Here is a 26,699-nt window from a genome sequence, read left to right as displayed (position 1 = left end):
CACAAAAGTGTCTGTGAGCCATATCAGATAAGTAAACATAACTCCCAAACCACATCCATTGCTCTGGAGTAAAACAACTTGCCAAAGTAAATTTTAGGTAGGCAAACAACGTCCATAATTGGATTTGGACTGTAGAAAACGAAATGGCAAAATATCTTCCAAGGTTATGGAACTTGAGCCACCCCGAATCTTCGGAGAAGGGTGGCATACAAGTCTAATTAATTAATTAATTTTTAATAATATTATAATATAAATAAATAAATTCTATTCTATTTATTATTAGTTTTGTCACAATTTATGTAAACTTGTGTAAAATATAGTTGTCTTAGAAATCTAATATATGGCTTCTAGAAATCAAATGTTATAGGCTGTGTTTTTTTAAAAACCATGCTCAATTAGTATAAAATTCATCACTTTTAGTTCTAGTAATTAGATCAGTTGCATCATTGAAATGTTGCCATAACCACAAGAGGTTCTTCCAGATAACTGCAAATGTATGTCTTCTACAATGCTGGGATAGTGAAACCATTCAAAATAAGAACTGTATTACCACATCAATGGCCTGTTTTTCATCAAACAAACGGAGTTTGATGAAAATCAAACAATATTCTACATTTCTCCATAGTATTTGTTTACTGAACAGCACTTCCAAATACTTCAAGTAATTGTTTTTAGTCCATTTTGAACAGTGTATCTTCCGTATGGTGAATCTGGATAGAGACAGTTGTACATATCTAATATCCCAACATAAACTGAACTTTTTACATTTATTTTTATCGCACATGTCCAGAGCTTATTTTTTTCACACATGTCCAGAGCTGACATTAAAAAAATTCTTTTCGCATTGGGGGACAAATGTAAATAAATATAGAATATGAAGGCCCAGAAAGACACACTAAAAATTTAATACAAGACAATGGTGTGGTGGAATACAGTAATCCCTCACTACTTCGTGGTTCATCTTTCATGGATTCGCTACTTCATGGGTTTTCAAAGGGGGCTTAAAATCATTAAAAAATTTAAATCTATTCAAAATTCTTCTACAGTACTACTGTACTCTATATTAAAGAAACTGGTAGTATATCACATGTAGTTCCAGCAGAGAAACACTATAGAATGACTGTTTAATGCAAAGGGTGGGTTTTAAAAGTTCAAATGATCATTAAATACATTAAAAAATGTATTTCCTCTACTTCATGGAAATTAGTTTTTCATGGGTGGTCTTAGAACGCATGCCCGGTGAAAAATGAGGGATCACTGTATACCATAATCTACATACAATAACTTGCATGAATACAGCTAATGTAAAATTACCGTTAAATATATTTTTTTTCTTAGTTACATAGACATGTCATCAATAGTATTGAGGAATAAATAAATATTTCTCTGAATAAATATTTCTAGGATTACAATTTGAACCTGAATGTCTTAATTCCCAAAAGTTAGTTCTGGGAATGAAGCAAAAATAAATTCCCTAAAGCAGGAAAGGAAAATCTCCAGTTATTGTCTTTTTTTCAGTTTGATTTCTACTGTTACAAACTGTGATTTTATAATGGGTAGTGCCAGTTAATTTTAGGAGCACATAGATAGGCACATTTCAAATTAATGTATTATATGAAAATGAATTTATACTTTCTCATATTGAACAAAATAATATTGAACAAAATACCTGAGCATATTAAAGAACACACAACTAATCGCTTTTTAAAAGTGTCATGAAGACCCACTCATCTATAGAAACAAAGCTACAGAATCCAGGAAAATTCTGGGACCAAACTTTCTCTTCTGTCCGTCTGAAAAGTATTCCAACCGAAGAAAATATATGCATGATAAAAATGTATCTCCTGAAGCAAAGAATAAGGTTTTGACATTGTATTCTCAGAATAAGATAGTCAAATACTATACATTCATGCAAATGAAATATCTAGTAGATATTTAACTATAAAAGAATATATTTGTTTAATTCGTTGATTATATTTACCAATTTCAGACTTGCCAATTATTTTAGTACTTTTCTAGTACCCTAATCCAAATTGGAATAACATTTAATTCTTGATTTGATTTTTAGATAATCACTAATTGATTCAGGAGGCAAAATCAAGTACAGTGTTCCCTTGCTTTTCGCGGGGATGCATTCTGAGACCGCCCGCGAAAGTCGAATTTCCGCGAAGTAGAGATGCGGAAGTAAATACACTCATTTTTGGCTATGAACAGTATCACAAACCTTCGCTTAACACTTTAAACCCCTAAATTGCAATTTTCCATTCCCTTAGCAACCATTTAGATTATTACTCACCATGTTTATTTATTAAAGTTTATTTAAAAATATATTTATTAATAGCAGACAAAAGTTTGGCGATGACATATGACATCAATTGGATGTCAAAAACCGTGGTAGAGGGGGAAAACCCGTGAAGTACTTTTTAATTAATATTTTTGAAAAACCGTGGTATAGACTTTTCGCGAAGTTCGAACCCCCAAAAATCGAGGGAACACAGTACAGTAAAATACTGTATATATTCTTTGTATTCTTTTCATGTGAAAAAGGACTAGCAGCAAAGTATATTTGGGGAGAGGGGATTACCAATTCTAGTGCAAATCTTCTCACAGACAAGGGTTGGGGAAAGAGGGATAAATTCAGGAATATAAACAAATTTCAAGAGTCATCCAACTGGAAGCTAGTTGTCTCAGCATATCAATGGCAGGAAGAACATTGGGAAAAATCAAATACTGTATATTTTATCTTTCATTTGAAACATATTTCAGAATACTATTAAAAATGTATGAGGTAGCCTAGAATTTTGGCATTTAAAATGAAAGCAAACATTACTCCACTTAGTCCCACCAATTTTACTTCTACATTTTCTGGATTGGCCCCCTAACCACAGAATAAAATAGGCCCAGATCTAGCAAAGACTTCCATTGGAAAAAGGGAAGATATTTTTAAAAATTTAACCTTCCCCCTACAATTTACTCATTAGATAAAAGGACACGGTTTCTCAACCTCAGTTGCTTTAAGATGTGTGGGCTCCAATCCCAGAATTCCCCAGCCAGTAGGAGATAGCGGTTGATCAACCAAATTAGAGCATCCTTCAACCTGAAGATTTCCAGAGCACAATAATTTTAATTCTCCCAAATTAAATTACACAAATTTTTAATTTTAAAAACAAGAGTTTCTAGATACTACACTCATATAATTCAAAGTACGTTGCAGTATGAAGAAGCATCTAGAATTGTAGCTGACAAAAAGTATTAGATATACAGTATACAGTGATCCCCCGGTTATTGCGTCCCCAACCATTGCGAACAGGGTAATTTGCGATTTTTGAACCCGGAAGTCAAAACACCATCTACGCATGCGTGCCCTTTTTTCTATGGGCACGCATGCGTAGATGGGGCCCGGCAGATCAGCTGCTGGGCGGCTTCCCTGGGTCTTCCCCCTCTTGCTGGCGGGAGGGCGAGCAGCGGGCATCAGCAAGGAGTTTCCCCACCGCCCACGCAAACTCCTCGCTGCCGCCCGCCCTTCGCCCGCCCACGCCGTTCATTCTCGCCGCTTTCGAGCTGAGTCCTGAAGCGAATTCGCTCCAGGACTCCGCTCAAAAGCGCCGAGAGCCAGCGGGGACAAGCCGTTCGCTGGCGCTGGCTATCGGCGCTTTTGAGCTGAGTCCGGAAGCGAATTCGCTCCTGGACTCAGCTCGAAAGCGCCGAGAGCCAGCGTGGACAAGCCGTTCGCTGGCGCTGGCTATCGGCGCTTTTGAGCTGAGTCCGGAAGCGAATTCGCTCCCGGACTCAGCTCGAAAGCGCCGAGAGCCAGCGTGGACAAGCCGTTCGCTGGCGCTGGCTATCGGCGCTTTTGAGCTGAGTCCGGAAGAGAATTCGCTCCCAGACTCAGCTCGAAAGCGCCGAGAGCCAGCGTGGACAAGCCGTTCGCTGGCGCTGGCTATCGGCGCTTTTGAGCTGAGTCCGGAAGCGAATTCGCTCCCGGACTCAGCTCGAAAGCGCCGAGAGCCAGCGTGGACAAGCCGTTTGCTGGACCGGCATGGGGGGCTTGCCAGCACCCCCCGGACCCCCAACCCAGGTTTGGGGGGCTGCTAGGAAGCCCCCCATGCCGGCGGCAAACAGCCGCGCCGCCCCCAATCTTCGGCTCCTCGCTAGCGCTGTGGGAGTAAAAACACCATCTGCACATGCGCAGATGGTGTTTTTACTTCCGCAGCGCTACTTCGCGAAAACCCGCTCGTTGCGGGGGGTCCTGGAACGGAACCCTCGCAACGAGCGGGGGATCACTGTATATGAATATTTCAAAATTCTCTTCTTGACAAGCACCAAACAGAAAATAAGAGGGCAATGATGATAAAGTAAGTCAAGGTTTGAACGGAGTTCATTTTTGAAGTATTCACACACACAAACACACTTTTCTTGGCAACAATATGGAATGGCCTACCACTTCCTTCTTTAGGATGTTTTTTCACCTTCCCAAGGCCCATCATCCTGGGACTTCCAGAGTCCCCATCCAAATACTAGCCAGTTTAGTTAGCGTTATAGAACAACCAATGCTGGCTACATACTGAAAATTTTCAACTTTTTTTAATTTTATGTTTGCTCTGTCTCAGCTTCAAAACCTGTCAAGAGAATTAATCTCTCTTTCACATAAAATCAATGCTCAATGATATTTTAAACACAACAAATAAAAGCAAACACAGCCTTTACTGCTGTTTAATCCATATGGGCTTTAAGAAATCATACAATCTTGCCAATCCAATATAACATCAAAACTTCCTGAAATCCCCTGCCTCTCCTTTGCAATAGGTTTGCTTGGTTAAGAAACAAAACACACATACACATACACACAAACACATACAGCATTACACCAAAGCCAAGAATTGTCATGTGTAGCAAAGCAGGAATATAATTTATTCATTCTGAAAAGCATTTTATTTTCTGAAAAGTTTAACAGTATTTGCTTAGTGTATCCCTAGTGCATATTTAAATAAATTCTTACCCAATTCAACAGTGACCCTTTCTTCATTTGCTCCCATAAAGACATCAGAAGCTTTAGAAGGCATCAAAAGGCATTAGGAAGAAATAGCTTGATATTGCTGTGGTAGAACAGGAATATTTATACACTGCTCATAGATTTAACATATTGCACACAAAACCAAATGTCTCAAGGTGATTTGTTAGCATCCCACACAATGACACAATGTTTTGTGATTTTTTTTCTGATTCCCGGCTGTGAATGTTTAGATATCATATAGTCTAAGCTTATTCAAAACCTTAAGAGGTTTTATCCTATCACATAACCTATCTATCCCCTAATGTGTATAATTATTTTAGAGAAGTGATAAACTGTCTTCTTTTCCTTAAATAATACGATCTTACCACTTAAGGCAATAGTGGCAGCAAAGTTTATGTTGGAAATGAATTATGACTCACTACTGACTCTGGCATTGCATCAAGTAGTTTCTATTCCAAAAGGATTTTTTTTTTCCAGTTTTTCAACTTTTTCAGTTGCAATAGTAACATTTTGGAAATAATACTAAGAAGAAATAATAAAGTTTACAGGAGTTGGTGCATTTATAATACAACATCATTTTTAAGTGACCTTAATTATTTTTTCATGAATACTGAACAAATAAATGTACTATTTCAACAGCGAGAATATTTTTTAAATTAAAATACTACAAATCAGTGTCTCTCTTTCCATACTGGCTGTGTAGCATTTAAACTTCAATTGTAGTCTAATATTAGTCCGATTTATCTGCTGAATGCATGATTAACATATACTTTTGTCAGACTATGCTTTAAACAAGCAATTGGGAGCACCATAAAATTTTAAAACAATACTCAACGTTAACAAAGGAAGTAAATTGTTCATAATGATTACATTCTAAGTATATGTTAATCAGCAAGCAGCCAAAAAAGTTAGGACTGCTCTACACAACAAAAATAAATGCTTGTCCTATCTCCTTTACAGGAATGCAACATATGAAGGGGAGCCCACCAATTTGCAAACATGCAATAGTACACCTATTTGAAAGCCATACCTGCCCAAGGCACCTAGTGCTTATACCTGTAAACACCTGGCAAACATTTTCTTTTTAAAAAGTTAAGTACTTCCTTCAACTATCAGGTCTTTTTAATAAAAGATACAATCACAGGACATTACAATTGCAAAACATGAATAAGAAGAGTTTAGAATATTTCTTCTCTTATATTGCAATGCATCTCTTCCCTTCAGCCTCACTATTAAATAAATTTGTGGGTTTTAATTTACTTCAAACTACCAAAGCCTCTTTATCAGTATCTTTTAAAAGTTACATGAAGTTTAGGGAAGTTTTTTTTCCCCTAAAAGAAGCTGAAAATGGCTTATTTAAAAAGATCTCAAGTTTAGAAAAGTATTTTTGGAAGCACACCCTGGTCTTTCTAACTAAAACTTTTCATATGTATTAGATTTTTTTCAACATTCTGGATTTTTAGGCTGCAGGCAATAGTGTCTAAGGATTCCACAAACTGAAATCAGAGACATCTAGAATGCAGAAAATTGTAACATACACCTGCAGTTTTGTCCTTAAGAGGCAAATATTTTAATGTATTTGTTATTTTATTTAAAACATTCGTATAACCACTTCTCACCTAACCAACTCTGCAAGGTTATATATGGAGGGAATTATATTAAGGAGATCTTAATTCAACCTGATTGCTAAACAGGTTAATTTTAGATCACTCAGTTGAGGAGATCTGGAAGAAACTATTCAACTAATAAACCGTTTACTGAACTGTCCCTTCAAAATTACAATTCAGTATTGTGCTCTCCATCTATTAGTCAGGTATGTTTTCAAACTTCAACTTGAGATAGTTTGGAGATACAGAATCTGCATTTTAAAGAATGAAGAAGTAATCTAGCAGAAAATTTGAGTTGTATTTGCGCTTCTCACTACTCATAAATAATTGATAAAACAGCCAAAGGAGGGTAACTATAGTTTACGTATCCTCTTATAAAATTATTGCATTTTAATGGGGGGGAGGGGAATGCAAGTTGCATTTAGAAAGAAAACCTCTACTGTTGTACCTCCTTTTCTTTTGGTCATCCTCTAGGCCAGAGGTCTCCAAACTAGACAACTTTAAGACATGTGGACTTCAACTCCCAGAATTCTCCACTCGGTATAGCTGGCTGGAGAATTCTGGGAGTTGAAGTCCACAAGTCTTAAAGTTCCCTAGTTTGGGGACCCCTGCTCTAGGCATATACAAGAGTCAACCTACTAACAGTCATTCAGATTTGAGTTCTCACATACATACTTAGTTCACAGCTTATAAAGATCTCCAAATAGCGTAGGAATTGTTCTTAATTCAGCAGAGATTAAAAATTTCAATGCAAACCATGCATCATATCTTCAAGACCTGATCAATTCCCCCTACAAAGTGTAATTCATCATTTAAGTAAGTAGTTTCCTATCACCTATTATTCTCACCACAGTAAAATGAGAGCAGTCATCCCTTATAGACTGATACATTGCAAACCTAGCATCATTTCATAGCTGCAATGATAAAGAAGCTTTGTTCTAAGGCACAATAGGCAAGGGAAAATCCCATTCAAACATATTTTGCTGTAGTTATCCTAATTCCCAGACAAGTGTTCCGAATTCGGGCAGCATCCTTCTAGGCTTTGTTGAAGTCACTGCCTAAGACAGGAAAAGGCAGCTCAAATCAACAGATGGCTTTAAAGGGGGACAAAGTTACAATCCTACTGTAGCTCATTCTCTTTTTCATATCCAAAAGTGGACATAACCCCAAACTCAAGATACCCTTAGGGCAAAAGAGACTTCTTTAGAAATGCTGTATCCAATGGGGTCTTAAAGGATTCTCCTTTTCCTGGTCAAAAGTGCCAGAAATATTCAGGATTCTTGTTAACAACGCAAATGCCGGCTTCTTTCTCTCTCTCCTAAGGCGGACCACCATTCTCCCATTCGGCTGTCTCTTCGATCCAATTCGAACCGGGCTGATGGCCGAAGGGCGAAGGTACGGCTGGCTTACGTCGCAAAGTTTGGACCGCAAGAAGGAAGGAAGAAAGAGGCACAAAGACAAGTGGTGGATAGATTTCAGCCCTTAGGATGCTGCGCTGCAAGACGCCCGGAAGATCGTAAGAACGCAGGCTGGTTTTCTGGAGCAGTTTTCGGGCTCTCATCATCACAGGGGAGTCGCTGACTTCTCGGAGCCGCCATCGCGGAGAGTGTAGTTGGCCCCGCCGTTGTTGTCCCAATGCTCCCCTTGCTGGCTCCGATAGCAGATGGCGAAATGCACGGCCGTCCCGTCGGGCAAACCAGGAGGCAGGCAGAGCGAGAACTGGTAACGGTCGACCGGAACGGAGCCATCCGCAAGGTCCCCCGCCTCGGGGAGCGGCAGAGCCGGGACGTCAAGGAAAGAAAGCCACTCGTTGAAGGTGTAGCGCACCGTCACCTCTTTGGAGCCGGGGCAAGTCAGCACCCTCACCACGCCGCGCACGTCCGTGGGAGCCCCGGCCAGCGCCATCCCCGTCACCTCCTCCAGGCAGACGCGCTCCCGCTGCAGCCGCTCGACGCCGTTTCGCCCGTCCGCCTCATCCGACGGAGGCGCGAGCCGGAGCGAGGTCTGAGGAAAAGGCGACGGCGCGCAACCCCCCAACTCGGCCAAGGCGGCAGTGAAGTCTTCGAAGTCCCTCTGCCTCATGGGGAAGCTCTGCAAGCGGGAGAGCACGGTGTGGGGCACCTGCGGCTCCTCGGCCGCGCTGTAATGCTTCACGCTGGCCAAGCACAAGCCCAGCGAGTCGGCGAACTGCACCCGCTTCTTACACTTGGTGCAGCAGCCGCGGAGGCCCGCCGTCGTCGAAGCTCCTCCGCCGTCGTCGTCCTCTTCGCTCCAGCTGCTTTCGCCCGGCAGCCGCCTTCTCTGGAAGAACCGCGCCGCTGCCAAAGAAGGGCTGTCGGGCAGCGAGAAGGAACGGCCGCGGCGGCGGCGCCACTCCAGCAGCGCCTCCTCGTCCTTCTCTCGGGCGGCCCAGTCCCGGCGCTGGTTCTCCTCCGCTGCCGCCGTCTCCGCCTCCTCCTCTTCGGCGTCTTCTCGCCATGCTGGGGCTAATGGGGCTTCTTCGTTGGGCTGGTGCTCCCCGAAGGGAGCGAAAAGTTGACCCAAACTCAGGACTGCGGAGCCGCGGGTCTCCATAGCATGGCGTCGACGCTACGCCGAAGCGAAGCCAGCTTCGCCTTTTTAAAAATTATTTTTCTTTTCTTTCTTTCTTTTGCCCGCCCCACTTCGGAACTCCGTGGGAAGCAGCGCCACTCCGTTTCCAAGCGGGTCTCTTTATCTGTTGGGGGAGGCACACACACAAAAAAGTCCTTCGGGCCAGGAGGCGCGCCCCCTTTTCCCCCTCGCCTTCCTCCCTCCCCCCGAGGAAGGATGGGGCGGGGCGGGAACCTCCCACGAGAACCCGTAAGAAAGAAAGGAAAAAAGACATTCGCCACAAGCTCAAACGCACGTAGCCGCGCCGCGAATTGGCAAGCGGGCGGGCGCGCGTCGCTCTCCTGAGGAAAAGGCAGTGGGTGGGTGGGTGTGGAGATGGCATATAATAATTTTAAGCGGGAACAAGGCCTCCGCGGCGGGGCCGAATGGTTTTAAAGACTCCCGGCCTCCTTTCGCCTCACGGAGCAGGCACGGCCTTGTCACGCCCCCCTCCCTTCCCCCTTATGATATCTGCAAGCTCGAGGAGAGTTTTGGGGAGCGCTGAGAGGAAGTGAAATAAGAGAAGCCTCCTTCGCCACAGGAAACTCTTTTCTGATTCAATAGCAGTAGCATTTAGATGCTGTTCAAAAAAATAAAGGGAACACTCAAATAACACATCCTAGATCTGAATGAATGAAATATCCTCATTGAATATTTCATTTGCACAACTATTCCATTTGCACAACAGCCTGTGAAATTGACTGTCAATCAGTGTTGCTTCTTAAATGGACAGTTCGACTTCACAGAAGTTTGATTTACTTGAAGTTATATTTTTGTTTTTTAAGTGTTCCCTTTATTTTTGGAGCAATGCATTTACTGCTTCACAGTGCTCTACAGCTCCCTCTAAGCAGTTTACAGAGAGTGAGCAAATTGCCCGTAACAATCTGAGTCTTCATTTTATCGAACTTGGAAGAATGGAAGGCTGAGTCAACCTTGTGCCTACTGAGATTTGATCTGCCAAACTGCTGGCAGCCGATGATCAGCAGAAGTAGCTTGCAGTACTGCCCTCTAACCACTGCATCGTCAAGGCCCTTAGTCGGCCACTACGTGAGCCCCATTCTTTCCCTCCTTTTTTTCTGTGATTGAGGAATTTGAGGGGGTTGGTATTTGTATCCCTGTTGGCTATAAAGCTTAAAAGTTGCTATCAGTAGTAAACTACTATGCACTGCACTGGAAAAGGGTTTATCACAATTCTTTTGCACTGCATGGCCAGTGGAAACATTAGAGGAGAGGGAAGACGGGAGGCTGGGTTCAAAAATATCTGAAAATCATGCATGGCATCCTACATAGCTTGGCTCCTGTTAGGTACCGGCAGGAACGCTTTTTTCCCAACAAGGGTCGATTTGCCCACATGTTGTAATAGAGGGGGTTCACTGAGCAATCCCTGGCCTGGGCGGAATGGGACCCTGAATATAGATCTTCTAAATTATTGTCCCATACAACTTGGATATACAGTGGTCCCTCGACTTTCGCGGGTTCGACTTTCATGGAAAGCCTATACCACGGGTTTTTAAAAAATTAAAAAATAAATAAAATTTTTGAAAACCTGTGGTATTTTTTGTATTTTTAAAATGTATTTAAAGAAGCTGGCTTTAAATAAAAGCTCCGCTTCCACCCCAGCCTCCCGATCCTTCCCCTTTAATTCTCGGAGCATTGGTACGCTCCACTTGAAGAGCCTTACTGCCACCAATTTTGCTGCCCCCGATTTCACCGTTGCAGGGCCCCTCAGCTGTTTGGCGGCCTAAGTGTCTTCTGTTGGCCGCCGCGGCGGTAGGAGGTGAAATCTGGGCAGCGGCGGCCAAGGCTCAGCCCCCTCGCTGGACCCTGTGCCGCTTGGGGAGGAGCCCTTGGTGGCTATGGGCGAGCCTCCGGATCCAGAGGCACAAGACAGTCCGACAGATGGGTGGCTACCCGCCTGCAGCAGCAAAGGGGGCCGATGGTTTGGGCTAGTCAGTGTCCTGACGGGCAAGCCGGAGGGATATCCCGGGAGCTGCTCCTCCGCTTTCAGGATGCTACCGCCAATTTTGCTGTCGCCGATTTCACCGCCGACGGGCCTCTCAGCTGTTTGCCCAGATTGCACCTCCTGCCACCACCGTGACCGACAGAAGACATGGGGGCCGCCAGACACCTGAGAGGCCCGGCAGTGGCAAGATCTGCGGCAGCAGCAGCGGAAGAGGTCCTGTGAGCCGTCAAACAGCTGAGGGGCCTGGCAGCGGCAAAATCGGTGGCAGCAGTGGCAACAGTAGCATGTATATGCGGGCCGCCGAACAGCTGAGATGCGCGGCCTCCACTCCAGCCTCTGCCGCCACCACCTGCGCCCTAGAGCGCAGCAAAGCCCCCAGATTGCCACCCCATTGCTCCTGCGGGTTCTGGGGCTAAGTAAAACCAGGAATGGAGGAGGGAGGGGGAGGAAGAAAGGAAGCATCTCTACTTCGCGGAAATTTGACTTTCGCAGGCGGTCTCAGAACACATCCCCCCGCAAAAATCGAGGGAACACTGTACTCTTCTTTTTGTGGTACAGTGTAGCTGCCTGGCCTTTAGGAAGATTTTCAAAGTATGGCCATTCCACATAATTTGGAGTGTTACTTTTTCTCTCTCACACCCACACTCACACAAAATGTCTCTCGAGCTGTGATGGCGAACCTATGGTATGTGTGTCAGACCCTTCTCTGTGGGCACTTGCACAATTGCCAGCTGCTTTTCTGGTTTCCAGCGTGCACATGTGCTGGAGCATGGGAAAACAGTAATAATGGTGAGTAATAATCTAATGGTTGTTCAAGGGAATGGGAAATTGTAATTTAGGGGTTTAAAGTATTAGGGGATGTCCTGCGATACTGTTCATAGCCAAAAATAGTGTAATTACTTCTGTATCTCTACTTCATGGAAATTTGACTTTCGCAGGTGATCTTGGAACGCATCCCCGCGAAAGTCAAGGGAACACTGTATATATATATTCTTCAATTCTGGTAGAACAATCAGGCTTCAGAGTTACAGTGATGGCGAACCTATGGCACGAGAGTCACAGGTGGCGCACGGAGCCATATCTGCTGGCACACGAGCTGATTTGTCAAAAGGCAAGTGGTGACTGGAACTTGAGAACTCTTTGGTGGGTTGCTGTCTGTTCTTGCAATTGTGAAAATTTCATGTTTGAAATGATTTTACAAAAGTAATCCTGATCTGTAAACAAGGTTGGATCTTGGCACCATATTCATACTTAGCATTTATATTAATCACATAATTGCCATGATATCTTGGCCGGCTTAATTCATAATCTTCCAAAGCTGGCTAGCAAGCATACTGAAACTCTCCTTTTACACAATCCTATTGTGGGATATTGCACTGGGTTTAAAGTATTCTTATGTTATCTTGCTCATTATTGCAGGGTAGAATACAGTAGCTAAAGATAAAGATTTCCAAAGTCTGATTTTTAGCGTTAAATAGACATGTAAAAGAACCAGAAAAAAATTGTAAATATCTGAGCATAGTTTTTCAAGGCTTTATTATATTTCCCATAAAACTCAAAATTTAACATTAGACTTTCAATCTTTTTTAATGTACCAATATTGCATTATTCATCTCTACTGGAAGACAATATTCTTAGCAAAATCTCAGCTATATGGTGGTCAAATCAAGCTCTATTACAATTTTGCCCCAATGAAATTTTAGTAACAAATATTTAGATTTCTAATATTCTCCACCAAGATGCTGATGTTTTCAGGGGGAGAAATTCAGCAGGTTCTGGATAACTGGTAGCAGAAATTTTGAGTAGTTTGGAGAACCAGTAAATACCACCTCTGGCTGGCCCCAGAGTGGGGTGGGAATGGAAATGTTACAATATCCTTCCCCCAGGAGTGAGGAGAGAATGGGGATTTTGCTTCCTTCCCTCCTTCCTTCCACACCTACCAAGCCACGCCCACAGAACCGGTAGGGAAAAACTTTGAAAACCCCTAGTAGAAACTGAGAAAAGAGTGATTATTAGGTAGTGATGTTTCCCCATCCTTTCCCCATTAATTTCAGGTATCAGATTTATCACAAGATAGGCAAATTCTTTCCAGCTGAGAACGAATCTACCTCCTCTTCTAGAAGCCTCTTGATTCTACCCACCCCGTCCACGATTCTCTGCCTTGGAGTAGCAGCTTCATAGTTCCTGCCATCATCACTGTCGATCTTCTAGGGAGATCTCAACCAATATCTGTCCCTTGCATTGGATGCAACAGATGTGTTTTTCTGGCAATAAAAAAGTAAATGGGTCAGTGAGAAGAGGTGAATAAAAATTTTTATAATATAATTTCCTGGCCATACTGTTTATAGGTGTGTGAATAGAGATAAATTACACAAATCTTAAACAAAATAAAACTCTTTTAAAAAGTAAAACTGATAATAAATTAAGCCTGATTTATAGAAATACAGTACATGCGATGTTCTCAGCAAACCATTGGTAGAAGTCAACTATAATAGTCTAGCACAGGGGTGTCAAACCCGATTTCATTGAGGGCCACATCAGGGTTATTTGACCTTGGGGGCGTGGCCAGCGTGGGCATGGCCAACATGGTGTCACTCATGTCAGGGGATAGGGACACCTGTGGTGGACCAAGCGCCATGCTAGCAAAAATTGAGCTTCATTTTTAGCTGGGACAGCTGCTGCAACACTCTTCCGGTAAAAACGGAGCTCGGGAGGGTTACATGCAGCCCTCATGAGCTCTATTTTTGCTGGCAGTGGCACCGTAGGCCAGTTCTTTGCTGTTTTCAGGGGGTCCCTGCAGGCAACATCTAAATACCCTGTGTGCCGGATCTGGCCCATGGGCCTTGAGTTTGACACCCCTGTTCTAGCATAGAAAAATGAATCAAGGGTCAAATGCAGTTTCCTGGCTAAAGTCTTTATCTATTTCTGCAAGACGAAATTAGTCTTGGGGGGGAAAGTCTTTTCCTCTTTACCTGATTAGCTTTTCCTGGAAATTTCCAGCTTTTAATTCTGAGGCTGCAGGTAGTGGTGAAAGGCAGGGTTTCTGTTGTTCTGTCAAAATCCCAAAATGTAGATATATGGAAGAAGTTAAATTCCACTTGCTTCCCTCTCACTCTAGCAGCTTCTGACTCTAAAAGTACACCTTTTAAAACAGCCGCACGGCTTCCCAGCTGTCTCCCGAAGCCGAACGCCAAACCCGAACTTCCGCGTTCGGCGTTCGGAGACAGCTGGGAAGCCGTGCGGCTGTTTTAAAAGGTCACAGCTGGGCTGGGGGGCTTCTCAGCACCCCCCCGAACCCTGAACCCGGACGTTTGGCAAAAGTTCGGGGTTCGGGGGGGTGCTGGGAAGCCCCCCAGCCCGGCTGTGACCTTTTAAAACAGCCGTGCGGCTTCCCAGCTGTCTCCCGAAGCCGAACACCAAACCCGAACTTCCGCGTTCGGCGTTCGGAGACAGCTGGGAAGACGCGCGGCTGTTTTAAAAGGTGACAGCCGGGCTGGGGGGCTTCCCAGCAACCTCCCGAACCGAACCCGGGGTTCAGAAAAATTTTGCCTCTTCTTACGAACTTTTTTCGAGTTACGAACCAGCGTTCAGGAGGCTGCTGGGAAGCCCCGCCGCCCGGCTGTCACCTTTTAAAACAGCCGCGCGGCTTCCCAGCAGTCTCTGAACGCCGGTTCGTAACTCGAAAAAAGTTCGTAAGAAGAGGCAAAATTTTCCTGAACCCCGGGTTCATATCACAAGTTGTTCGTAAGACGAGGGGTTCGTATCTTGAGGTACCACTGTAATTACAATACAGTACCTGAAGAAGTCCAGCTGCAATTTTGTTTCATTTCTTTTAAAACGAAACCTAATCCTAATGTTGTCATATTAAAATCTGTATCCTCTCTGTATGCATATGGTAATATCAGATATGGTCCGCTGCCGGTTTGCACCAGTTCAAGTGAACCAGTAGTTAACATTTGCACAGTTCAGTGAACTGGCAAATCCCACCACTGGCTAGCCTTGGGCCCCACTCATTCTTCAGCCTGTTTTTCAGGCCAAAAATGGCTTGAAAAAGGCTCAAAAAGCAGGCCAAAAATGGGTGGGGGCGGGACCAGCCAGTGGCGGGATTAGCCCCAACCAGCTGAATCCTACCTCTGCCTTTGAGGCAAGTGGCTGCGAGGCGAGGCTGGGTATGATGAGTGATGTCACCCATCCAGTCACATGACCTACAAGTCACGCATACCAAGTCAGAGAACCTGATTGTTAAGTTATTCAAATCCCACCACTGAGTAATACCATGAAGTCAACAAAATAAAACTCGGCTTATAGAAGAAGAATTGAACAGAATATAAATAGAAATAATTAGAAAAGAAGAATTGTGCAAGGGAGAGACAAAGCAGAATGAGGCATCCCAGTTACCCTTCCCAAGGACATTTCAACTGAACTGGATAGAGACCAATTGTTCTCTTTCTTGCAGCCCTTCCTATATGTTGTCGAAATGCACCTGGGAAGGTTTATAAGTTCAAAAGCTGGAAAGAAGAGACAAAGACTCTGGTCTGTTAGGCTAGATTTTGCCCCAGGGGATCACAGGTATTTGGAATGGAATGTAGCACAGGAAAAGAGCTGAAACCTTATTCCAAGTATCTTTATTGCTTTATAATGATTTTAGCCTGCTTTTCATTAAAGTAATCCTCAAACAGGAGACAATAAAAAAAACCCATAAAGCACACATAATATCCACAAACAAACAAAATTCCCCAAGTTAAAGCTAAAGGGGAGGGCCAAAGCAACAGTGGAAGAAACTGGAAGTTCAACAAAACTTAGAGGCAAAGTATCTGTATATACAGTACTTGATACTTGAAAGTGCCACCCCACTTGATTCAATAGTACTGTAGGCCAACAATGTTTTACTGGTTATCCAACTTTGCTTTCAAATTCTTTAAATTAAATGTGAAGTTGATCTGCAAGATGGCGATAATTGCAGCCTCTGGTTTCTTCTTTCGTTCTCTAGTCTCCATGTCATTCCACAGGTAGTTTCAGAAAATAAAAATTGCAACAGACAGCAAACTTACCAGTTTTTCTACCAATAAAGAGATTTTTTTATTTTACTTCCCCCTCACCCTGTAGTCACATGACGGTCACTTTGTGGGAGCATTTTCAATGCACGCAAAATTTTAAATTAGCCCAAAACAATGATGTGCCATTGTTTTAGGACACAAAATTACTTTGTAAGAGCACATTCTTGTTTTTTATTTTCTCTGAAGTGGATAATTTGTTGATAGTATTTAACAGACATTCATCATGTACACAGACTCTTAAAATATAAATCCTGAAACAAAAATAATAGTTTCCTGTTACTATTCATCTTTATTACCCCTGAAGAAAACATAATAAATGTTATGAATCCTCTCTTACTAAAACCCACAAAAAACCCCAAACATTGTACAGTATTACTATTTTCTCTCTGCAAGCTATGGAAATCGTCCTGCTCCCTGTTGAAGCTAATATTCCAGAACTTAAGCACAATTTTCACTCACTCACTTCAATTAAAACCAAATCCACATAAATACTTTACTTAAATTAGGGTTCAATGGACAAGCAAAACTATCTTAAGATCTTTCATAATTTTTGCTAAGATAGATGCATATCGTGATGGTGTTATGCTCTTAAGAATTATAATAAGGCAAATTGGATCCCAGCATTTTTGCATAATTAATGTATAACTTTAAATGAACTTAAGGCGAATGAAGGAGAGAAAAGATCTAAAATGTAAGCAGGAATTAACAATGGATGGCCTGGTTACCAAAATGCTTAGTCAATTGGCCCTAGATTTCCTTTAAAGTCTGCTGGAAGGCAAAGCGCCAAGGCTCAAGCTATGAATATTTATATGTAATGCAGTCTGATTCTAAAGCAACCCTTACCACTGAATTAAAATAAAATGCACAGCACCCAAATTCGGTGTTAAATGCCCATCAGAATACCTAAATGCTGTCTGTTTATTTTATACAAAAGGGAGCTCTCAGATTAACAAACCAGCTAGCAGTATTTTAACTGCAGTGCATGACTTGTTTTCTGAGCCTGTCTTTTCCATTAAAAACTCCCACAGGAAATTGTATCTACTTCAGGAAACACATTTCGTTAACTTTTTCTAAACCTTCAAGATAAATGCTGCATCTCTTTGTGAATAGCGATACATACTGTTTATTTATTATTAACTGTCATTTTCTGTTTCTTTCATCCAGTTATGTCCAGTTTCATGGAGCATGCCTGCAGTTTTCTTGGCAAAGTTTTTTTTAGAAAGTGGTTTGCTATTGCCTCCTTCCTAGAGCTCAGAGAATGACTGGCTCAAGGTAACTCAACTGGCTTTGAGCCTGGGACTAGAACTCACAGTTTCACGGTTTCTAGTCTGATGCCTTAACCACTGTACCAAGCTGGCTCTCATATATACTTTACATTGCTAATAAGCAATTTTATATTGTTAACAAATGTTGTGGTTAGCTCTGGCCCAGTTCCTGCCCCAAGGAATGTGGATGTGGATGTGGGGGAGACATCCACATGCTGCAGGCCTGTTTTGCTCCCAGTATAATCTGCCGACGAAGTCTCCTCTGACCTAGGAAGCGTGAGTGACAGGGAAGAGGGGAGTTTGGCAGACAGCCCAGGAGGAGATCAGTCATCTGTATCATCCCTGGATTCTGAACAAGAATTAATGACACATCCATGCATGCGTAGAGTGATGCACAGGAGACAACAACTGAAGGATTATTACAAGAGAAAATGAAGCCACCTGTGGTTGGGTGGGGCTGCTGTAATTAGTGCTACAGATAAAAGTGCAGCCTGGTGTTTTAGCCTCATGGCAGTTTATCTGATTCATTGTTTCGTCAAGATCGTGGGTTTTGCTGTTCAGGATTGTGTGTGTGGACTCTCTAGACTTTAGAATTGGACTCAATTTCCCAGTTATTGGGTGAGCAATTGGACTGCATTTAACCTGTACCTTGTGTGTACCAGAAAATCCCTTTGACATTTAAAAAGGGAGCTGTTTCTGTTTTTCTGTTTATAAAAACTTTTGGGTTTTCCTTTTATCCTGTGGTGTGTGTCTTCCTGGACTAATTACCCTGTAATGACAGGCGGTTGCGACACGCCAGCAGAACAACAAATAAGCAATGGTTTATATAAGCATGGGTGCATTAATGTTCTTTAAAAATCTGGCTAGCTATCAAATGGTGGTCACCACATGCTGAAATACAATCCTGGTGAAATACAAAAGAGCAAAAAAAATTACATGCCCTCAGAAAGGCACTAAAAATATCAGACAGAATGCCAAGCTTGCCTCTCAGCCAATTCTTCTATGGCTATGCCAACCTTTTGTAAATAGCTGTTCATGCCTCAGGAATAAAAGTATCAGAAAAAAATTCAGGGGAGGGGGGCCACTCTGGGGAAGCTCAGCTACAGACAAAAGTCTGGGCTACTGTCAAGAACTATTAAGGCTGTTAGGGGCAGTTTCTGGAAAACACTTAAAGCAGCAGGGGCAGCAATTAAGATAAGGATTAGGCTAGAAATACAGGCACACTAGAATCTTTCCTTCCTGCGTTCCTTGCAGGATTAGCCCTGGTTATGACCTATAAAGCCCTTCATGGCACCGGGCCAGATTATCTCCGGGACCGCCTTCTGCCGCACGAATCCCAGCGACCAGTTAGGTCCCACAGAGTTGGCCTTCTCCGGGTCCCGTCAACTAAACAATGTCGTTTGGCAGGACCCAGGGGAAGAGCCTTCTCTGTGGCGGCCCCGACCCTCTGGAACCAACTCCCCCCAGAGATTAGAATAGCCCCCACCTCCTTGCCTTTCGTAAGCTCCTTAAAACCCACCTCTGCCGTCAGGCATGGGGGAATTGAGATATACATACAAATCCAATAAATAAACAAATAAATAAATATATAAGCAAACAAACAAACAAAGCGGGAAAATATCCCCCCCCCCAACAACCGGTTCTCCAAACTGCTCAGAAAATTAACATACGGTTCTGCCCATCCAGTTAGAACCAGCAGGAGCCCACCAGGAGACAACAGTTACGATTTGTTATATTTTGCTGTGAGCCGCCCCGAGTCCGCGGAGAGGGGTGGCATACAAATCTAAATAATAAATAAATAAATAAACAGTCCAGATTTCTTTTAGAAGATTTGCTTATCTTGGTTCCTGCCTCGGAGACTGCTTGCCAGAATTTAATTTACAACTTTAGGACTGGAAGCTCTCACCAGGTAAGTATCCCAGGAAATTGATAAGGTCTGTTACTGCAATTAACCATTTGAAGGTTTATTACCTGGACTTTTCAGTGTGTGAATGCCAGTAATTCACAAGAGCTAAATAAAGAGGGGTGGAGGGTTGGCACAAGGTATCTCTTTGTCCTGCAAAGGCTGTGTCAGAACACTTATTTAAGTTCATTTAATGACCATTCAAAATTACAATGGCTCTGGAAAAAAATGACTTATGATCATTTTTTACACTTAACAACCATTGCATCATCCCCATTGTCACATGATCAAAATTCAGATGTTTGGCAATTGACTCATATTTATTTGTTAAATGGGCGATTCAGAAGCATATCACTACTGCTGTAAGGAAATGGGGTGACTGTGAATTTAGATGAATCATTCTGTGTGTTTTAATGTAAAAAAAATAGGTTCCATTTCAGCAAAAGAGTGTTTTAAAAGAACTGGAAAAACAATTTTTTCGTAGCATTTTAAATTAGTAGAATAAAACAAACATGACATTGAAAGTATACAAATCATTTGTATTTAATTATGCCCTAATTGCAACAGATTAATTGGAATGCGCAGAAATTAAAATTAAGTTTACCTAATTCAATTTTCTGCTCCATATTGCTGTCTGATATACTTCTAGGTTTTCAGTTAAGGAGTTATAAGAACTGCATCCAGGAAAAAAAATATATATAGAGAGAAAATCAAATGTTTTTGGCCAGTGTGAAAATTCTGAACATTGTCTGCTGTAACTGCTCCCCCTCCCACTTTACACTTTATCTTAATAGATGTCGCTTGGCGGGACCCAGGGGAAGAGCCTTCTCTGTGGCGGCCCCGGCCCTCTGGAACCAACTCCCCCCAGAGATTAGAATTGCCCCCACCCTCCTTGCCTTTCGTAAGCTTCTTAAAACCCACGTCTGCCGCCAGGCATGGGGGAACTGAGATACTCTTTCCCCCTAGGCCTTTACAATGTTATGCATGGTATGTCTGTATGTATGTTTGGTTTTATAATAAGGGTTTTTAACTATTTTAATATTGGATTGTTATATGCTGTTTTTATTACTGTTGTTAGCCGCCCCGAGTCTACAGAGGGGGGCGGCATACAAATCCAATAAATAAATAAATGTATCTATATTTCTTTCCTTGCATGTTACTTCATTATTTCAATTATTCAAAGAAATACTGTATATTCAAGCAAGTAGTTCAATTATATAAGATGCTTTATGAATAAGAGGTGAATCCCAGCAACCTGAACCACAGAATCATAGAGTTGCAAGGAACAAGTATAGGATTGTAGTTTGTATAAGCATAACATAAGTAGTAAGTAATGATAAAAGAAGACAATAGGACAGTTGGACAGGGACGGTAGGCACTTATGCACGCCCCTTACAAAACCTTTTAGAAAAAGGGAGAGGTCAACTATAGACAATCTGAGGTTAAGATTTTGGGGTTTGGGGAAGAAACCACAGGGTCAGGTAATGCATTCCAGGTGTTGAGCATTCTATTGCTGAAGTCGCATTTTCTGCAATCTAGTTTGGCGCAGTTTACATTAAGTTTGAATCTGTTACGTGATTGTGTGTTGTTGTGGTTGAAGGTGAAGTAGTCACTAACAGGAAGGACATTTTGGTATATGATTTTATCAAGTACTGTTAGATCAGATAGGAGGCAACATAGTTGTAAATTGTCTAATCGCAGTATTTCAAGTCTGGTGGAGTAAGGTGTTTTGTTGTGAGAGGAGGAGTGAACGACTCTTCTGGTGAAATATTTCTGGACTCTCTCAATTGTATTTATGTCTGATACCCAACGTGGGTTTCATACAGGTCAACTATATTCTAGAATTGGTCTGACAAAAGTTTTGTAAGCTCTGGTTAGCAGTTTAATGTTTTTGGAGAAGAAGCTATGTAAGATTAGATTAACAACTCTTAATGCTTTCTTGGCAATGTTGTTACAATGTATCTACCTTGTATCTACCTTCCCCTTCTAGTTAGGAAGGGGCTTGTTCCTTAGGTAAATAATTATCTTTTCAGTTAAGTATTCTGTCAAATGAGAGTCTGAATATCACTTCTCCAAGAGGTGCTGTGTATTGAAAGCTTCAGTGACATTAGCTATGCAAGAGTGCCTTGCTTCAGGCTTCCCTGGCAATTGGCAATTAGAATGTCAGCACTGTGCATTCAATTTAGCTTGCTTTTGTTGTTTAGTCTGATTCTAGTTATTCTGGCTGGTATCCTAATGGGCCAGTAATGTTTCCATAATGAAGGCTTAGGAAGTGATATAAGACCTCATTATAATGCTCAACAATACGATACCATTTTTACTTAAATATATATTTTAGTGGAAGCTGTGAAAAGCTGGATGGGTAGGAACTGCCTCCAACTCAAGTTTACCAAGACTGGTGGCTGTGAGTGCAAACCCCAAATATTCCACTTTTAACCTTGGATGGGGTACCACTCCAGGCTTGTATGTACAGTGATACCTTGTCTTACAAACTTAATTGGTTCCGGGACGAGGTTCTTAAGATGAAAAGTTTGTAAGACAAAACAATGTTTCCCATAGGAATCAATGGAAAAGCGATTAATGCGTGCAAGCCCAAAATTCACTCCTTTTGCCAGCCGAAGCGCTCATTTTTGTGCTGCTGGGATTTCACTGAGGCTCCCCTCGCTGGAAAACCCCACCTCCTGACTTCCGCTTCCAGCAAAGCGCCCATTTTTATGCTGCTGGGATCCCCCTGCAGCACCACAAAAACATGGAAGTCCAGAGATGGGGTTTCCCATGGAGGGGAGCCTCAGGGGAATCCCAGCAGTGCAAAAACTGGTGCTTCGCTGCCAACGGAAGTCGAGAGGTGGAGCATCCCAGCGGCGGCGGTAGGTTTGTACGGTGAAAATAGTTTGTAAGAAGAGGCAAAAAAATCTTAAACCCCAGGTTTGTATCTCTAAAAGTTTGTATGACGAGGCGTTTGTAAAACGAGGTATCACTGTAATCTGAAGGTGTTCTCAGATTTGTAGCTCCTACTTAAAGAGTAGGTGCTACCAAGCCTCCATCTGGTGCGTTAGCCATGCACTTTTCCATATTGGGACAAGAAAAGCGGCTTCCTACAATCAGTCATGCTCTAGTTACTTTGTGGCTTGACTACTGCAACATGGTCTACTTTGGGTTTCCCTTGAAGACCATGCAAAAGTTTTTGTTGGTCCAGAATGCAGCAGTGCAAGCTGTGTTAGGCATGTTTAGGTATGCCCGTGAAACACCTCTGTTGCCAAGCAGCATTGCTGCTGGTTTGGTTCCAGATTCAATTCAAGGTGCTGGTTACTATCTATAAAATTGTACATGGCATAAGGCCTGGTTACTTGAGGGATCACTTGTCACCTGTAACATCAGCCTATTTAACAGATTAACAGAGTTGGAAGTGATCTTGCAGGTTGTCTGTGGCATCTTCTGATTTCCTTTGATGAAACAATGTCATCTATTGAGATCCTAAAATATGCTTTCTCTGCAGCAGCCCCTGTCCTTTGGAATGAGGGTTCCTCAAAATCTAAATGACCCTAAAATCTACGTGTATCTTGGCAAGATTCAGTGAGACTCCCCACTTCATTCCATCTGGTCTGTCATGCTTCTCAACTTTTGTCTTTATCTTTTAGGTTTTATTTATTTCATTGTAATTGTTGAGTATACAGGCTTAATGTATTATTAAATGGTTGATTGCACAGTCAATTCAATTCAATTCATTAGATTTGTATGCCGCCCCTCTCTGAAGACTCGGAGTCAGCCAGATGTTTAGACAGGATTTGCCATTTTTATCCACCTATCGAGCCCTTCCTATAATTTGGAATAATTTTTGTATATTGTTATTCTGCTGTTTGCATTACTGGTCTTATCAGGCAGTACTTGTCCCCGTGTCAAATCCTAGAGGAAACAAACTACCTATTTCATTCCCTGGCTGAAGTACATTCCTATGCAACAAATCTATAACATTATTTAGGGCCAAGTAACTATAACATGGGAAGAATGTGAATGGATCTCACCACATTATATTTCTCATCCTGAAAAGTAATTTGGGCCAAAGAGAATCTGGAGTGCAGAGATAATCATTTAATCCTTTCCCCAAATGCTAGTGAGTTTCCAAATAAATTGCCCACACAGCTGCTATTTTCCACAGCTAATAGCAGCTAGCAGGAATACCAGAGATAAGTGATTTAGCTTGAGATCAGAGCCAAGGGTGGATTAGTGATCCAATTATTTCTACTTTGGTTCTTCGCCTGAAATCTCACACCAATATATTTTTCTCAAAAGTTATTGAAAAGGAAAAAGAGGAATTGTACATAAAACTTAAGGCATGATTCATAATTAAGAAATACTTATTCTTTTTCATGGAGGCAGGAGAATAAAATCTCATTTTGTGGTTCCATTCAAAATGTACAGCGCACTGTTACTTGGCAATGTGACTGAAACTGGTATATACAAACATTTAAGTGTCAATGTCTTTGTTGGGACACAATTGCCTGGAACACCTCACCCTTTAGAGAAAACATTTCTAAACCTGGTTATAAAAGGAACATTGATTAGATGTCACTTGGCGAGAAAGAGCTAAATGAATACCTGTAGTAGGACGGCAAATGATTGATTTACCTCCTTCTTTCTTTCTCTGCTCCTGGGATCTATGGAAATGGTCAAAATAAAGTAAATTTATGTTTGTCTCATAGCAACCCTAAGTAGTGGTTTTGGTTACAGCAAAGATGTCCAACTTTGGCAGTGTTTAAGACTTGCAGACTTCAACTCCCAGAATTCCCCATTCAGCCTCACATGCAAGCAAGAGTTCCTGGCTGAAGGTACATAATTTAAATGTTTACCCCTACACCTTGATTATGAGTCTCTGGGTTACTTTAGATGCACATTTCACAATTTCCACTTTTTCCTTCCTTCCTTCCCAAATGTTATACAGTGATCCCTCGAGTTTCGCGATCTCGAGTTTCGCGAAACGCCATATCGCGAGTTTTCAACCCGGAAGTAAACTCCACCATCTGCGCATGCGTGCCCTTCCACGCATGCGTAGATGGTGGAGTTTCCCCGCCGGGCAGAGGCTTCCCTGGGTCTTCCCCCTCTTGCCCTGGTAAGACAGCATCAGCGCGAGCAACGGCGTGGGCGGGCGGGCGGCACGCGCGCGGGAAACCCCACCTCCGCCTCCCAGCTGGGAAGCGGAGCCAGCAACAGCGTGGGCGGAGCGGGCGGTGCGCGCGAGCCTGGGGACACCCTAGCTCTGCTTCCCAGCGCGCGCGCGTTGCTGGGGAAAGCGCGCGCGCTTGGGGACTCCCTAGGTCCGCTCCCCAGCTGGGGAGGGAGTCCCCACCGCGCGCGCGTTGCTGGGGAATGCGCGCGCGCTTGGGGACTCCCTAGGTCCGCTCCCCAGCTGGGGAGGGAGTCCCCACCGCGCGCGCGTTGCTGGGGAATGCGCGCGCGCTTGGGGACTCCCTAGGTCCGCTCCCCAGCTGGGGAGGGAGTCCCCACCCCGCGCGCGTTGCTGGGGAATGCGCGCGCGCTTGGGGACTCCCTAGGTCCGCTCCCCAGCTGGGGAGGGAGTCCCCACCCCGCGCGCGTTGCTGGGGAATGCGCGCGCGCTTGGGGACTCCCTAGGTCCGCTCCCCAGCTGGGGAGGGAGTCCCCACCCCGCGCGCGTTGCTGGGGAAAGCGCGCGCGCTTGGGGACTCCCTAGGTCCGCTCCCCAGCTGGGGAGGGAGTCCCCACCGCGCGCGCGTTGCTGGGGAAAGCGCGCGCGCTTGGGGACTCCCTAGGTCCGCTCCCCAGCTCGGGAGGGAGTCCCCACCCCCGCGCGCGTTGCTGGGGAAAGCGCGCGCGCTTGGGGACTCCCTAGGTCCGCTCCCCAGCTGGGGAGGGAGTCCCCACCCCGCGCGCGTTGCTGGGGAAAGCGCGCGCGCTTGGGGACTCCCTAGGTCCGCTCCCCAGCTGGGGAGGGAGTCCCCACCGCGCGCGCGTTGCTGGGGAAAGCGCGCGCGCTTGGGGACTCCCTAGGTCCGCTCCCCAGCTGGGGAGGGAGTCCCCACCCCGCGCGCGTTGCTGGGGAATGCGCGCGCGCTTGGGGACTCCCTAGGTCCGCTCCCCAGCTGGGGAGGGAGTCCCCACCGCGCGCGCGTTGCTGGGGAATGCGCGCGCGCTTGGGGACTCCCTAGGTCCGCTCCCCAGCTGGGGAGGGAGTCCCCACCCCGCGCGCGTTGCTGGGGAAAGCGCGCGCGCTTGGGGACTCCCTAGGTCCGCTCCCCAGCTGGGGAGCGGACCTAGGGAGTCCCCAAGCGCGCGCGCTTTCCCCAGCAACGCGCGCACGGTGGGGACTCCCTAGCTCCGCTTCCCAGCTGGGGAGCGGAGCTGGGATGTCCCCAAGCGCGCGCGCACCCCAGGCGCGAGCAACGGGGTGGGCGGGCGAAGGGCGGCCGGCAGTGGAAGCAAAAACACCATCTGCGCACGCGCAGATGGTGTTTTTACTTCCGCACCGCTACTTCGCGAAAAATCGATCTTCGCGAGGGGTCCTGGAACGGTACAGTATTGCTAAAATTAAAAAAAGGAAGAATAAATCTGTCTGAAAAGATTGAGTGCTCCAGATTTGATATTCAAATAAGAAAAAACATGTAAGATTCACAGTTCTGTAACTCTAAGGGCTCTTCTTAAACCCACCTTGATAAATGGTTTTATATAACATCAATCAAGAAATTACAACTCTTCTCCAGGTTCACAATTGACATAAAGTCATCTTTAATAGTTTCAGCTTGATAATACCAACTCCTTGCATTGAATGTAACCACGATATACTCTTGTCCAGGGGTCTATAATCTCAATAAAACAAGATTTGTAAAAGGAACAATAAAGAGAACCACATGGTTAAAAAAATATATCTAGGAGTCATGCAAGAATTGAAATAGTATTTTGACCACTTCAATTTGTGTAAGCTATAGGAAATATAGGATGCATCAAATTGCCAAGGGAATTGAATCGAAAAATATCAGTATTAAAATTGATTGATTGATTTTATTTATTTATTTACTGATTAATTGATTTGACTTATATGCTGCCCAATCCCATAGGACTCAGGCGATTATTACCACTTGGCCTTATTTTTCACTCATATGTACAGGATATCTCTGCTTTCCCTTTCCCTGAGACCAAACTTTCACTTTGGGTTGGGATTTAATCACCACTCATTGAATCATGCAGCCTCGTTTGTTCAATTTCTTACAATTTTTTTTCTTTCATTT

At 43.7% G+C, this 26,699-nt stretch overlaps 1 protein-coding gene and 1 long non-coding RNA gene across 2 annotated transcripts; both read right to left on the bottom strand.

Moving 5' to 3' along the window:
- Window positions 1-4,880: 4,880 nt before the first annotated feature.
- On the bottom strand, window positions 4,881-9,420 carry PPP1R3G (protein phosphatase 1 regulatory subunit 3G). Its single transcript, XM_070747183.1, has 2 exons — window positions 7,239-9,420; window positions 4,881-7,095 (listed from the first exon to the last, which is right to left on the bottom strand). Exon 1 carries the CDS (start codon window positions 9,193-9,195, stop codon window positions 8,185-8,187), a length of 1,011 nt encoding a protein of 336 aa, XP_070603284.1. The 5' UTR covers window positions 9,196-9,420; the 3' UTR covers window positions 4,881-7,095; window positions 7,239-8,184.
- A 3,578-nt stretch (window positions 9,421-12,998) lies between these two features.
- Window positions 12,999-26,205, bottom strand: LOC139164733 (uncharacterized). The gene is made up of 3 exons (XR_011558688.1): window positions 26,122-26,205; window positions 24,037-24,095; window positions 12,999-13,479 (listed from the first exon to the last, which is right to left on the bottom strand). It is a non-coding gene; the product is annotated as an uncharacterized lncRNA (long non-coding RNA).
- Between the last annotated feature and the right edge of the window lie 494 nt (window positions 26,206-26,699).

This window comes from Erythrolamprus reginae, chromosome 3 (genome assembly GCF_031021105.1).
Source record: "Erythrolamprus reginae isolate rEryReg1 chromosome 3, rEryReg1.hap1, whole genome shotgun sequence".
Taxonomy (NCBI): domain Eukaryota; kingdom Metazoa; phylum Chordata; class Lepidosauria; order Squamata; family Dipsadidae; genus Erythrolamprus; species Erythrolamprus reginae.
Note: the sequence above shows the minus strand (reverse complement) of the source record. Positions and strands in the feature narration are given on the sequence as shown.

Coding starts and splice junctions, on each gene's coding strand:
- PPP1R3G (XM_070747183.1), bottom strand. CDS start 9,195: ATGGAGACCCGCGGCTCCGCAGTCCTGAGTTTGGGTCAACTTTTCGCT.